Source organism: Archocentrus centrarchus, chromosome 1 (genome assembly GCF_007364275.1).
Source record: "Archocentrus centrarchus isolate MPI-CPG fArcCen1 chromosome 1, fArcCen1, whole genome shotgun sequence".
Classification (NCBI taxonomy): Eukaryota; Metazoa; Chordata; class Actinopteri; order Cichliformes; family Cichlidae; genus Archocentrus; species Archocentrus centrarchus.
Genome location: NC_044346.1, coordinates 3,971,778 through 3,986,367, shown reverse-complemented (window position 1 = coordinate 3,986,367; position 14,590 = coordinate 3,971,778). Strand labels below are relative to the sequence as shown.

The following is a 14,590-nucleotide window of genomic DNA, read 5'->3' as shown; positions in this document are numbered from 1 at the left end:
TTCTGTGGGGTCTTCAACTGCATCTCATGGTATGAACCTGCTGATAGTGTCTGCTCACTTGTCATAAAGGTGTTTTATCTGTTATAAAGATGATATCTCTGTTTCATCTGTATCCACTGTTGAGACCACATGTAGTTATAGGTCTCAGAGGGAAGAGAAACAGCCAGAGACACCAATACAACTCTCAAAAGATGCTAGACAATTACGAGATCAACACAAAAACCTGGCAACTATATCAAAAACTACAGAGATCCTAAATGACAGTTATGATGGTGTAGCGTTTACATGGGGGGGGGGGGGGGGGGGGGGGGGGGGGGGGGGGGGGGGGGGGGGGGGGGGGGGGGGGGGGGGGGGGGGGGGGGGGGGGGGGGGGGGGGGGGTTTATGATACAGAATCACTGAAGAATTATTAATTCTGTACTTGCACTGTCAGTATTTTCGAATAAGGTCACCTTCTTTCATTTGTGTTAGCAACAGTTTAAAGCGAAATAGAGACTGTGTGATTTAAAGCAATTAAAACTAGTTTCATCTCAACCAAAAACTACAGCAAAGTACTGCCTCAAAATCATGCATATAACATTAAGAATGGGAGAGACGTTTTAAGCCTTCGTTGTTCTGATATTTTTAAAGCAACTTTAACATTTTCGTGCTGTGTCGTTCCTGCCTGGGAGGCCGGTGGGAGGCGGTAACGCGTCGATTCACCAATCGCTAAACAGAACGACGAAGAAGAAAAAGACCGGATGTTTATATCGAAGACGTGAGCAGGCGTCATTTTCAAAGCTTGTTAACGGCTGTTGTCTTGGTGCTTAGTGTTCAACTCTGTAAACAATGACACACAGTTTCGAATAAACCGGTAATATTAGTACGATGGATTATAGCAGCTAATGGTTTTAAGCACAGGTAAGAACGGCTAGGTTGAAATGAGTTTTAATGTAGTTTCTTTTTATTAAGCTTGTGTCTGGTTGCAAACGGTTAGCTTAGCTCGCTAACAGATGCGTGCCAAAAGGTCCATTTTGAAACGCCGTCAGCCTGAGGTTGGACACTTATTAGCAAATCTACGCAAATATTAAACTGTTTTATTTGGCACTGTAGAAGCTGTAGCTATAGCCTTAGCGAGTTATGCATTTGGATAAAAGATATACATGTTTAAAGGCTTTAAATTAGACATTAATTCCCAATTGAGTGACAGTATAAGCTAGACTATTTAACCCTTTTAAAAATTCTCTTTATCAATCTGTAAAGATGTTAAAATGAGTATAGAGTTTTACGTTTTAGTAAATCCTGACCCAAATGTATATAACAAAAGCACATGTAATTTATAACATGATATCTGTGTTCTTTATATCTGGTTGTGTCTGTATTTAATACTGTTAGGGTTGTTTTCATATCCATGACTGGAAGCTGAAAAATATGGACAACCTGGATTTTTCAGAAGAGGAAATTCAACACAGCTGGCCCTCCTTGGCTACAAAACATACCAAAACACAGGCTGCGCGAATTTAAACAAGGTTAAACATATATTTACCAAGCCTTCAACCTGTTGTAGCTAAATGTTTACTTATGTACTGATCATTTTTCTAAAGAGTTGTTTATAAGCAGTTGCTTAGGGTTAGACACATTAACATTGATGAATTCTATGTTTTTACTGTTGTTGAAGTATCACTGTAATGTTTGTGTCATATCAGATCTTGATGAACTGATTTCGACGAGGGGAGTGGAAAAGCCTGGCCTCATCAACTCAGATAAACACCAAATCTCAGACAGCCACATCTCAGCCAAGTCCTCCTGCTTATACCAAAGAAAAGGGTCAGAGCACTTAGTCAAGCGCTCACTTTATGATTATATTATGTCTGTTTTATAACACCTTAGTTCTAACTTGAGTTCTGTGATTTTCTCCACAGTTAGTCCGCACTGTTTTAACGGCTCTGGTGGAGCATTCTTTCCTGCATGCAGGCAACGCAGACCACAGAAAGGTAAGCATTAACTACTTATGTCATACAAGAAGTGTTTTTAATTTTAATTTTATATATTCATCCATTCATGCATGCATGCATTTCTCGAATGGGCCAAATGCTGTCAACATATTGCCACATAAAATCTTGACGAGTGGCACTTTGATTGGACAAACAAATATGGAAAGAGCCTTATTTTTCTGATGAATTGAAAGTGTGTAATGTGACATGTAGACGTTCACAAGCTGTCAGACTGAGAGTATATCAAGCTGCAGGGATGCTGTGACTCGTACGCTCAACACTCGGTGGCTCAGAAGATCAGGCTCCCTCCAGGTGCTCCAAGCAGGCTGCAGGTGGAGCAGGATCTTGAGGACACCCTCCAGTCGCCATTGACAGATGGTTACACATCTACCGCGGACAACCCAGGAGAGATGCTTCATCAAGAGAAAAGTCCTGAGGTAGTTTTAAGACTATCAATTTGTTGACTTTTTTGTCCAGAGTTTCATTTAGTTTTGTCTTTCCAAGTATAAAAAAACAGCTGATCCTTGTTTGTGGTAATTAAAAAAAAAAAAAATCTAAATTTTAGGTGCCCTGCATAATCAAAACTTGTATACATGGATTGTGCTGCAGTCAAGAAAGTACCACGAATACTGTCTGCTTTGAGGATGTGACAGAAACATAACTTAATATGTCTCGTTGTCATCTTACCCTAAAGTTGTAATGCATATTTAATGCTGGATTAGTATAAGATGAAGAACATTGTTTAACAGTGGAAAATTAATAGCTACATTTTGATTACATGGTTGTGGTTTTCTGTTTTTAATAAACACAAGAAATATAATAACCTCATCTGTTCAAATAATTAAACTACATTTACATATTGTAGGTAGTGCAGTTAGGCTGAAACTAATTCTCTTTTTTTTTTTTTTTTTTAAGTACGGATGATTAGCACTTTATTTGGAAAAGAATCTTTCCGGACACAGTTTGATTCTGACTTGCAAGCCAAGAAAACAAAAGTTTTTATTTTACGCTGCTCTGTAACCTCTACTGGCCTCACAGCGGTAGTGCAAGAGCCATTGGGTGCTTGGGCTTACTTGCTTATTATCTGAAAAAAAGACATGCCTTTTATTACAGTTTTGCCCAAAATTTTAACTGTAAATAAAACCCCTGTTTTTATAATCACTGGTCCTGATCTCCATTTTATGTTGCAGGTTATGTTCCTGGTCATTATACAACTCCAAGTTATTTTTATGATTGATATATTGTAACATCTGCAAAAACAGGGAATGTGTAGCACATCTGGAACAAGCCAACTTGCTGTGGAGAAGGTCTCGAACTGTAACGGTGCTTTTTTTTTCACCCGCAGGAAGCATCAAGGAGAGTCATTTTTCTGTGATGAATCCGTCTACAGCGACGACTCGGGTAAGAGAGACTGATGGGCACTGCAGAAATCCTGTAAAGGCTTCTGATCATCTGCTTTGAGGTTTTTTGTTCAAAAATCTAATAATTATCTTTTATTTACAGCTTTTTCAGAATGCAAAATTAACACCAGCAAATTTTATATGATTATGTTATTAATGAAATGAGGAATATTTAGGTAGTATTGCTGTAAATGGATTAAAATCAAATAGATGAACTCAAATGCAGTTATATTTATTCAAGAAACAATGAGACAATTAATGCAACCGAATATTGCTGAAGATATACAGACTATTACAGGCATTCATGAATCACAACATATTTTACCCACAGTTTTATGTTTGTAGTTCAATTCTGGGTTTTATTGTCCCTCCAATAAAACAAGCAGCATTTAAAAGTAAAGGTTGTCATCTTTTTGGTCCACCAGCAGTGGGAGCTATTCAGTGATAAGACACTTTTGAGGCTTCAGCTAATCCTCTTAACTCCTTCCTTAAGCCCTCTGCCTCCTCCGATCACACATTCCACACATCTCAGTAGTAGTGCGTGCGCAACATGTACAAATGTATAATGCTCAGTGGGATGAGAGAGTGAAGATGACAAGAATTCCCCTCTCCTCCTCTTTTTGGTCTGATGGGATAAAGAGGAAGATGAGGATGTGAGACTGAGCGAATTCTAGACTTTAAACCTGCCCACCGGTGCAGAGGAACTCGCTTCGGGGGGCTTCAAGGAGGTAAAGCCTGAGCTGAACAACCAGACGGACGTCAAAACAGTGAGAGTTCGGATGAGAGAAGTAAATAATGAGAGGAGGAAGAAGAAGAAGAAAAGTGTAGTAGCAGTCCAGATAGTCCAGCACCAAGTCTGATGACCTCTGGCTATGGCACGTACAAACCAGAGGAGCAGGAGGGAGCAGAGTACAGAGATGACCACACCATAACAGAGTTCGATCAGGACAGTCAAGGGGGGATCTGTCTGAGATGAGAGAGGATGAAGAGGACAATCGTCACTCTGCAGCTTTGGAGACTTCCTATTGGACCTACGCATGAGCCAGACTCCAGAGAAACTCCAGTGGTCGTGTTAGACGACAACAAATTTGTTGATAATGCAGCATGTTGTAGAGATGATGGGCCACATGAAGACATCCACATCACAGAGGTGAAATCAGAACAGAAGAAAAAGCAGGCAGATGAAGGAGAAATATGATCTATATCCACCATCTGAAAAGAAAGCATCAGAAGAACAACATCACACTGTTCAGACTGAAGACAAGTTCCTGTTGGACGAGAAGCAAAAACAAGGAAAAGAGGTGCCGAAGCTTCACGAGTTCAATATGTGAAGAAAGAAGTCGGAAGCCGAGTGGAGTCTGAAGATCCAGACGAGTCTTCAAGCAACAGAGACATCAGGTTTATTGACTCCAAAGTGAACATTAGCTGGATGATGTATGACAGGATGTGTGCAGAGTGGAAAGGAAACCTCAGACAGAAGAAGGGTAAATGTTTTCCATGTTAGAAGCATCATTATTATCATGCTGTCCAGCCAAAAAGGATTTTTAAAAAAATCTAAATTCAGTATAAAGTATGTTTCTTTTCTTTATTTAAAAAAAGGTCACTGTATTGAATGTATACATATATAATGAAAACCAACTTTAACTGGGTTTTCATGTGGTCATACAAATAGAAGGTCCCTTCGGTACTGGACGACTGCTTGCTAGTGGTAATAGCCGTGCCCACTTTCAAACTGTGGCGATAGCGATCTGTTCCAATAGCTAACAACTGGCGCGAACAGTACGGCGCGGCGCCGCTAGAACCCTGCATTAAGTGTACACTGACTTCTGAACTAGCTGTGATGTCAAAAATCCTGCTAGCAGATCATGCATTTTCTCACTTTCTAACAGACGTGTACTGTTACAATAAAGAATGCTTCTATTAAACAGGTGCAGTGTTTCAAATAATGAGGTCAGCACATGTGTAAGTAATCCCTGTGAGCCTTAAGCTCTGGCTTCAGACTGATCCTAAATGCTCTGTTTCAGACAGTTTTTTTTTCTACTCTTAGCTCTGGATGATCTCAGTGAGAGCAGGTGTCTAATATCTAACCCCACCCACTTGCTGTTCAGACCCATTTGCGAGGGGCAACCAATCAGAAGAAAGCTGTCTTGAAGGCCACTTGTGAGGAGAGGAGCTAAAATATCTTTTTTTTTTTCCAAGCAATAGATGAACCACGGAGCTGAACCAACGTCCACTGTAACAGAAATGAGGATTATTTTGAACTCTGGCTAAAAATTAAATTTTATGTGTTTACATTATATTTTCACATTTATAAACACAGACTTTGCTGCTCTTTTTCAAGCTACCAAGAAAAAATATATGGTGCTGGAAATGAGCAAAATGGGTCCCATTTAAACTAAGAACGTTTAGAAGCTTTCTATTTACAGTGGAAGAATTGGAAAACAGTCTTTTACTGTTGATCTGACATCACTTTTACACTGAAACATAAAGTGTTGGTTTTGCTGATGGTTATTGATTTGTTTGCAGGTACAGCGAGCGGACTGGAAGAACAACTGGCCGAACTTCATTTATCCACATCACCTCAACAGGACTTTGAGTCAGAGAGTGAAGACGTGACCAGTCAGAGCGACACACAGAGCTCTGAGAGTGACAGCGGCTCTCTAGAGTGCCTTTGACTCATACATGAGAGGCATGGTGGGTAATATGGTCTAATATATGAAATTCTATTAATAGAGTTTATTCAAATTTGCCTTCATATTTTCAGCTGGAGGAGGTGGCTGGGGAGAGGGAGGTCCGGGGTTCTCTGCTCAGGTTGTGGCCCCTGGGAGGGAGGGATGGTATTTTCAGCTGTTAATAGATGTTGAAGATGAGGGTTTTCACTGGATATCACTGTAACGTCTTTTTTTTTTTTTGGCTTCTTCTGTTTCGTTTTCCGGTGGCGGGGTTGGGCAGACTCAAACTCAGCGTGATGGTGATCTGAGGCCCAAACCCCAAATCCTGTAAGGCAGCAGTAAACTGATATACCCATGTACAGATTGTTCTTTTGATGCTGATATTCAGCAAACTTTTTATGATCTCTCACATGAATTTACGTTTCAAGTCATCCGACCAGTGACGAGTCGGGAAACCATAAAGAAGACTGACCCAGTGGCCAAGTAAGTTATAAAACTGTGGGTTTCTTTTCCATCAGAAGTCTCTGGTTCAGCACCTTAAAGGGGACGTATCATGTAAAATCCACTTTTTTAGCCCTTAAATACATATTTTTGTGTACTTTGCGTGTCGAGGAGTGCAGAAAATTTAAATTTATTGTGTAGATATCTTTATATTCTTTTGGGGTCATATTTTTCAGTCTGTTCAGTTTTCTCTATTCCCTGTTACGTTTTCTTATCTGTTACGTCACAGTATTTGCTGTGGAACTGCTAAACAAGGTCATGGACTTCCGGCTAACCAATTTCGTGAATCCGCCATTTTTTTCTCGCAGCGATTTTGTAGTCCAAGTTCAGTTATGCCGAAGTTGCAAGTAGACAAGTTAAAATGTTCGGTTGTTGGGTGTGTTAACCCACACGATTCCTTACATCGCCGAACGGGGGTGGAGTGGGACACTCTAAGACCTGGAGGGGGCGGGGCGTGAAATGTCTCATTCACATTTAAAGAGACCGCACCAAAACGAGCTGCTCTGAGACGCAACGAGGGGTCTGTGGAGCTACAGTAATGAAGAATTCAGACCAAAGCATTGCAGTTCTACTTTATATAGACCACAAGTGAATGATTTACATATGAAAAGGAAGGATTTAAAAGCATGATATGTGCCCTTTAAAGCTTTCATACAGTCCTTATAGTCCTCCACTGATAACAGGTTCAAACATTGCTAAGCAAGCAGGTGCTCCTCAGTCTGTAGTCTTTATGAGATTAATTGAGCACTAAATGCTTTGGTTAGCCTAATTTAACCTACAGGCTCCTTGAACTTGTATTATTGTCATAGCTGGAATAATTCTGTCTGAAAACACTAACCTCCCATCTCCATGCACCTAAACCCTGCAGTTAACCAAAGAGAACCTTTCTACTACTACTGTTTCCAAAGCATGCAAAAGTAGTCCTATGTATTAAATCTACTTGCTAGTCACAAAAGGCCCCCACTGCCTTTATTTACAAAGAGGCAGAGCCCATTAATGCATCATAAAGGACGGGGACAGTAAAGGTCATTGATTCCCTTTTGTTCTGTAACATTCTGTGTTTGCTTCCTCAATACAGCTGCAATCTGGAAACCAGAACCACACCCATGAAATTGATGTTAATTTGATAGTTACAGGTTTGTTTGTGGGCTGTTCCCATGTCTGCAGGTATTTCCAGTACAAGCAGCTCTGGGAAACGTTCAAACTCTCAGGAGAGAAGGACAGGAGGGCTCTGCGCTGGGAGATCAAGGTAAGAAAACATAGCTTTAACAGGGAAGTGCTGTTGAAGCACTCCTGTCATAGTGTCAGATGTTCCATCGCCTTTGTTTTCATTCTTGTAGGATGAGACATGAGTATTCTGCATGTTCAGTTTCTCAGTAATTTAATGATCTGAGTTACAAACTTCCTGTTTGTCTCAGTTTTCTTCTACTGCACAGGCTTATTTGTTGGAAGTGTTTGATCTCGGTGTTCTTGTTACTTCAGCATGTTTCTGTGTTTTGCTTTGGTTTTCAGGAACGGCTTGCATATCAGCCTCCACCTGTAAGTATTTCACCACATTTTTTGTTCAGATGTAATTTGTCTCAAAGAATATATAATATTTATACAAATGAATGTGCTTAACACAGCAGTTTCTAGCACTAAAGATCAAGAGGAGGCTGGCTCCTATTAATTAGTTAAAGTATACCGACCTTTTCCACAGCCCTTCACTTCAAATCTTGTCTGAAACCAGCCGTTTTGCCCCCTGTGCTTTAGAAGCTTGCACTCTGTTGTCTTTGTCATTAGAAATGGTAGTATGTCAAATAGATCTCTACATGTTCAACACATGATCCAAGAACACAGTGGGCAGCTGTTTATAGGCCTGTGTAAGGGTAAGTTAGAGGTAGCATTGTGCTCAGAGCGAGATTTCACAGTTTTAAACTTTTACCATATGGAACAAAGACAGATGCTACATTATCCTTTAAATAGCTGTGGGGAGACTACAGTGTGGTTGCATGGACTACAGCTGAGGCCTCAGAACATCTGAAACTGATTGACTTTAGTGGTTAAACAGTTTACCTCTTGTCTTTTTGTGTTGCAGCCTAAACCTCAGAGAGTTACGTGCCCAACAGCTACATCGTGCCAACAGAGAAGAAACGGTCGGCACTTCGCTGGAAGATCAGGAGCGATTTGGGCCGATGGTCTCCTTCCGCGTAAATTCAGCTAACGATGTTAGGTCTTACACTCTGCACATTGTTTTTGACAGTTTTATTAAAATTTTTGCATTTTATAATCATTTGTGTTATTTATTAATGACTTTTTTTTACACAAAATAAACACAAAGAAAAAACATACTCGCTTAAGTCTGACTATATACAGGTCATTTGTTCTAAGGAAAGTCCGAGTAGGGCAGTTTAAATGGGTAGAGAGGTGTGTAACGCTCATCATGCCACAGCAGCTTGTCCTCCAGAAACCGACCGTCTCCAGAGTCAGGATGATGGCTTCGTGCTTCAGCACGCTGTGGACGTTCAGGCCTGAGAGAGAAACGTGTCAAACCTGCAGCTTTCTCATTGTATCAGATATTTCTTACATATAACATTTAAAATCCTGAGCTTTTTAAAAAATAAGAAATTATTAATTAAACTGACATGTTAGATAATACATGCATACACATTTTTCCCCATCAATTAATCTCTCCGATCTAAAATTAAAAGTAAGACAAAAATTCCTGAGTGAACTCACCGATTGCTGGAATGATGTTCACTGTCTTTAAGTTTGCTGTGGCCTGAAGGATGTTTTTCAGGAAATTCTTCACCTCTAAAAGGCAACAACAAAAACCAGAGCACTGAGCAACAGTGGACTTCACGGTGTGGAGGATAAAACTGCTTTGAAGTTGACCGTTTGTACAGGAGTGTTGCTAAAGATACTCACATGTCCACTATTAACACCGACTCTCCCCAGTGTCTGTGTCTGACGAGGTCGAGCATGTATTGTGAGTCTGGTGTGGGGATGTTCAGGGAGTCCACAATGTGAAGATAGTCCTGTCAACATGCAGTTCAAATGAAAAAAAAAAAAGTACAACCATCAATAATAATTAAAAAAAAAAATAATAATTTTTGAACAGTGAGTGTAATTAAGTCACTTTGTATCTTGTTCTTTAACAACAAAATCATCACCAAATACTTATGTGATCAAATTATGCACTGTGTCCACACTATTTACACTTAGAAGCTCATCAGTGTCACCTATCTGGGACAAACCAACTGAAATCAGGAGAGGGCAGAACTCAGAATATCAGCAATAATGGACAAGAAACTGATTCTGTCTCTGACAGCCCAGGAATTTATGATCTAACACTGAAAGCATTGTTTTAGTTTCAGGAGTAAACCACAAAGACTTAAATGCTTACGGACACCCCCTCAGTAAATTCTCCATCTAAAACAAGCCGCTTTAGCTCCTCCTCTAAGGTCACCCTCTCTTTAAACCAGGGTTCTTCTGAATGGCTGGCCCTTGCAAACAAAGGGCTTGAACAGCAGGTGGGTGTGTGAGATCACCCCTTCTGAGATCATAAGAGTTTGAGATGAGCACTCTGGAAATGTTTTTAAAATTCTTAACAGATATTATCAACCTCTAATATCACTACTAGCTGTAGCTGCTCTGATGAAATGTGAATTAAAGATATTTCTGTTACCTGAGCCATCTTGGAGCTCAGCGCCACTTTGAGTCCTTGCACTCGGACTTTCATGGGTAACATGTAGTAGTAACTGGTAGGCCCTCTGGGTCCATGAGACACCCCACCTGAATGAAACACAGGACCAGTCAGAGCATACCTCCAGCATGTGAATCCCTCCAGATCAACCTACTGAAGGATGATTGTTTCTGAGTCATGACAAAAGTTAAAGCGATAAGAGAGCATACACTGAACTATGAAACAGTTACTCATTTTCAGTTATGTTTAAAAAGAAAACAGTGGACGCAGGCAAATCAAATAGACGTTTAAGAGGTTTTGCAATAAGGTCAAAAAGAACCACCTCCTCTCCATATGGGTGATCGAATGCTTCCATGCCGAGCTCGTCCACTTCCTTTTTGTTTCCAAGGTTTCCTGCCACCGCCACTGACCTCTGACCTGACCTTTGTGTGGGCGTGACTCTGAGAGGCAAAGAAAACTATTAGTCTAATGATTATGAGCCATGGGACAATCAATTCTAACTGCTCTGATCATCTTCTGCTTTTCAAAACAGAAACAATTAACAATATAAATTTACTTTAAAGAGGATGTGTTCTGCCTTATTTTCTGTCACATACGCACTGTTAGAATGATAGATATTAAACTTTGTGAAAGTTTCAAATAATGACACCAGTGTATGTCAGCATTTCTACTTGCGACCCTGAGCCAGCCCTTAGTTACTCTGCAATAGGCCTAGGCTGCTGAGGGGTTCCCATCCACTGAGTGTTTCTTTCTCATTCACCTCTTTTAACTGTTTATTCCCCACTCTGCATTTAGTCAGTTATTATTAATCTCTGTCTCTCTTCCACAGCATGTTGTTTGTCCTGTCTCTCTCCCCTCAGCCCAACCAGTCTCGGCAGATTTCTGCCCCTCCCTGAGCCTGGTTCTGCTGGAGGTTTCTTCCTGTTAAAAGGGAGTTTTCCTTCCCACTCTCACCAAGTGCTGCTCATAGGAGGTTGTTTGATTGTTGGGTTTGCTCTGTATCATTGTAGGGTCTTTACCTTACAATATAAAGTGCCTTGAAGTGACTGTTGTGATTTGGCGCTATATAAATAAAATTGATTATTTTAAACAGTGAGTCATTCAAAGATTCTCAAGTAGTGTCCAAAAAGAAAAATACAGAGCTGGGATTTAGCCAAAAAAAAGGGCCCTTTTTAAATGAGTTATTTTAAATGTGAGTTTCAATCATAGTCACAGTTTTTGAACATATACATTTTTTGCATTAACACAGGCTTTAACTGATCTATTTTGCAAAAAACATGAAAACAAGGCAGAAAAACAATAATAATAACACAGGCTGATGCTAAGCTTAAAGTGCTTAACTATGCGCTTAACTAAAAAACTATTTAAAATAAATAAGTGGGTAAAACTGTAACTTACAATCCTTTTGTAATTTCTCTGCCATACTTCAACACTGTGTAGAATATCGAGCCTGAGGAGTGAGAACAAAGATTAACTTAATATTTAATATTTCAGCAGGTTCTAAAACATGTAGATTTGAGGGGGAAAATCTCCAAATAATAACTCGAGAAATGCTCCTCGTCACCTCGGAGGCACTGCAAATACATCAGGGTGGAGCTCAGCCAAACCCAACGGCTCGCTGTCCTGCCTCTCCAGAGTCTCCACCCAGGTCTGCACAGGGCTCAGGTGAGCAGGAACCACAGCATCACACTTCCTCAGCAGAGGGAGGGGGCAGTCTGCAGGAGGAGGTGGGCGCTCTGCAGGAGGACACAAAGCAGCAGTTAGTGATGGACACTTTCATTTCTCCGAAGGAGCTATAAATGTTATAAGGAAAATCATAATATTGGCTTTTTGGAGGACAATATTTCATAATTAAATTCGTTTTAAAATATATATCCAAACATCACATTCATCTATCAAGCATGGATTAAAAAAAACAAAAACAATGGAAGCTACAAGTTTCATACTTAATCTGGCAGGATCCACGAGGTTGGTGGGTAGTAGTAAATTTGGAGGCAGAGCGCCCTCAGAGAATGAGGAGGCGAACTGAGGAGACAAAGTGATGACATCACTAAAACACATCACAAAAATTAAAAATAGATTGATACCTGTTAACAGTCAGTGAGACTAAACTTCAGAGGTGCGAGACTAAATGGTATCATATTCATCTGAAAATGCTTGTATTTGAGGAAGAAACAAATAACAGCACAGGCCACTCACTAAGTATTATCTACTGTATTAGAGTTATGTGCTGCTTATTTGGTCAAAGAGATACACTTCAGAGGTTGCAGCCACTATTCAGCAAATGTTTATAAAGCTTAATAAAACAACTAACACTGAAGCTAGTATGTAAAGAAATTAAATGCCACCAAAAATGGTTCCAGATTTGAACTGAGCTTTTTCTGCTTTTGGGTGTAAATAGTTATTTCAGATGTAGCTGAAACACAGCTGTGTGCAGGTGGCAGAAACCGGCTGAGGGACGTTGTCCGTGTTGATGTGTTAATGTCACTCACCCTTTTAGCGACTCCTCTGCCACAAACTATGAAGGACAATCGAAACATTTCTGCTTGTTTTTCTTCCACGCGCTTACACAGTTAAATTGCTCTTAAATTATTTGAATAAAACATGGTAAACAGAATGGAATGATGCCCGAAAGGTCGAAGACGATTTTCCGTGTGGCGTGCTTGTGGCGCGTCTTGATGACATCATGCTGGTAGAGCGGCACCATCTATTGGTTGGATGTGGTCAGAGCGCATGCAAACATTTAAAAAAAACAGTTAGACAATAAATGAAAGGCAAGTTCCTTAGACAAAACACATATCGGAAACCAACAGATCGATAAATACTCGGAGCAAAGCATAAAAAAATGCTATATTGATCACATATTGCTATTGATTTATTGCCCAGCCCTAAGATGTATACATTACATCTCATACGCTGTCAACTCTGTTCACCTAACCCTTACAGTAAAAGTTTTCATTTATTTTAAAACCTCACCTCGAGCCCTGCACCACCCTCTCCTTTTCCTGTCTCCTTTGTGCTGCCCCTGAAATTGCTGCTCCTAAACATACAAAATGGTTTCAGAGATGAGGTACAGCTCCTGAGCCTAAAGGTGGCTCATTTTATAAGAAACAAGAAAAAAATCCACTCATTGGTCACTATGGAGAAGCATTTCACCAACTGAGGTGTTTTACTGCACCTGGCAACCTAAACCTAATCTAACCTAACCCATACTCTTATAACTACTGTGGAAATAATGAAAACATTATTGAAAATTTATCTTGGAAAAAAAAATCAACCTGACATCAGTCCTCACCTGTTCTTTCTGGATCTGTTATAATTAATATGGTTTTTAAAGCTGATCTCACACCCTGAAGCTCCACTTGGTTCTCCTCTCTCCTCCCTGAACCAGTTCTTCTCATGATCAAATTCTTTAGTTTTATATTTAAAAGTAATAAGAGGCTAATAAATATTTCATTAAACTAATTTAAGACCTGAGCTTCTTCAGCCTCTCCACCTTTCATTGCTTCAACTGAGTCATTACTCTATGTACTACCATTCTCCTGATAAGGTATCATTACATATATCTAATATACTGTTGTACATGTTGATAAATTATGATCAGATGTTGCCCTTGTGTTGTGTGACTGTTACTCACACTGACAAAACTCATTTTAAAAAAACAAAGTGAGTCCTGCTGCTGTTTCAGCCTTTTTTGTTGGTGGTGGCATTGTGCTCAAATGAGATAACAAAACATTTTGGCTTGTGTAGCTAACTTCTAGACAAAGTTAGCAGTTAAATGTGGACGAGTGACCATCCCAGGATTAAGATGACTGAACCAAAAAGATCTGGTTTCTATATATGAAAGTAAACGCTATGTTGTGCCTTCAAAATAAAAGCACCTGAGTTACAGATTTATTTGGGGGTTTTTTCCCTCCGTGAGAGAGACAAGACATGCTGTGGGAGAGAGCCACAATATATTTATTTCAACATTCTGCTTGAGTTTCTTGTTTAGAAAACTGGTTTCATCCAGTTAGAAGATCTATGAATAAACAAAGTGAAGAAAAAAATGGGGAAAATATGCTTTTAATTTTCCAGTCTAAAGAAGTCACACTTAGCTTAATGGGTGAATTCTAAGTAATAAGCTGTATCAATAAGAGTACATTATATATTCTATGCAATCCATGTGTGTCTAGGTCACTCATTGTATCTCATGTCATGAGAGCAAGATTCCTGTTTCCTTCTCTTAGTAGCATACTTAATTTTGAAATATCATTAAACTCTATAAAATTAGAAACTTAAATGTTTTGTTTTTTGTTTGTTTTACCTACGCTTTCATAAGGGTAAGTGTGTCCAAACTTTTGACTGGTACTGTATATCT

The 14,590-nt window shown here is 39.7% G+C and overlaps 2 protein-coding genes across 2 annotated transcripts; one reads left to right on the top strand and one right to left on the bottom strand.

Annotated features, from left to right (window-relative positions):
* Positions 1-1,409: 1,409 nt before the first annotated feature.
* Positions 1,410-8,868, top strand: hyls1 (HYLS1 centriolar and ciliogenesis associated). Its single transcript, XM_030739544.1, is given in 19 exon segments — positions 1,410-1,443; positions 1,446-1,466; positions 1,469-1,507; positions 1,685-1,701; positions 1,703-1,805; positions 1,901-1,938; positions 1,940-2,005; positions 2,227-2,370; positions 2,372-2,409; positions 3,318-3,373; positions 5,899-6,035; positions 6,037-6,066; positions 6,325-6,382; positions 6,473-6,527; positions 7,713-7,794; positions 8,058-8,084; positions 8,623-8,635; positions 8,638-8,714; positions 8,716-8,868. Coding segments are annotated over 19 exon segments (1,068 nt in total). The 3' UTR covers positions 8,749-8,868.
* On the bottom strand, positions 8,778-12,904 carry mrpl4 (mitochondrial ribosomal protein L4). Its single transcript, XM_030739533.1, is given in 11 exon segments — positions 8,778-8,996; positions 8,999-9,055; positions 9,264-9,318; positions 9,320-9,338; positions 9,453-9,562; positions 10,213-10,319; positions 10,553-10,670; positions 11,629-11,680; positions 11,795-11,966; positions 12,177-12,255; positions 12,723-12,904. Coding segments are annotated over 11 exon segments (903 nt in total). The 5' UTR covers positions 12,771-12,904; the 3' UTR covers positions 8,778-8,910.
* Between the last annotated feature and the right edge of the window lie 1,686 nt (positions 12,905-14,590).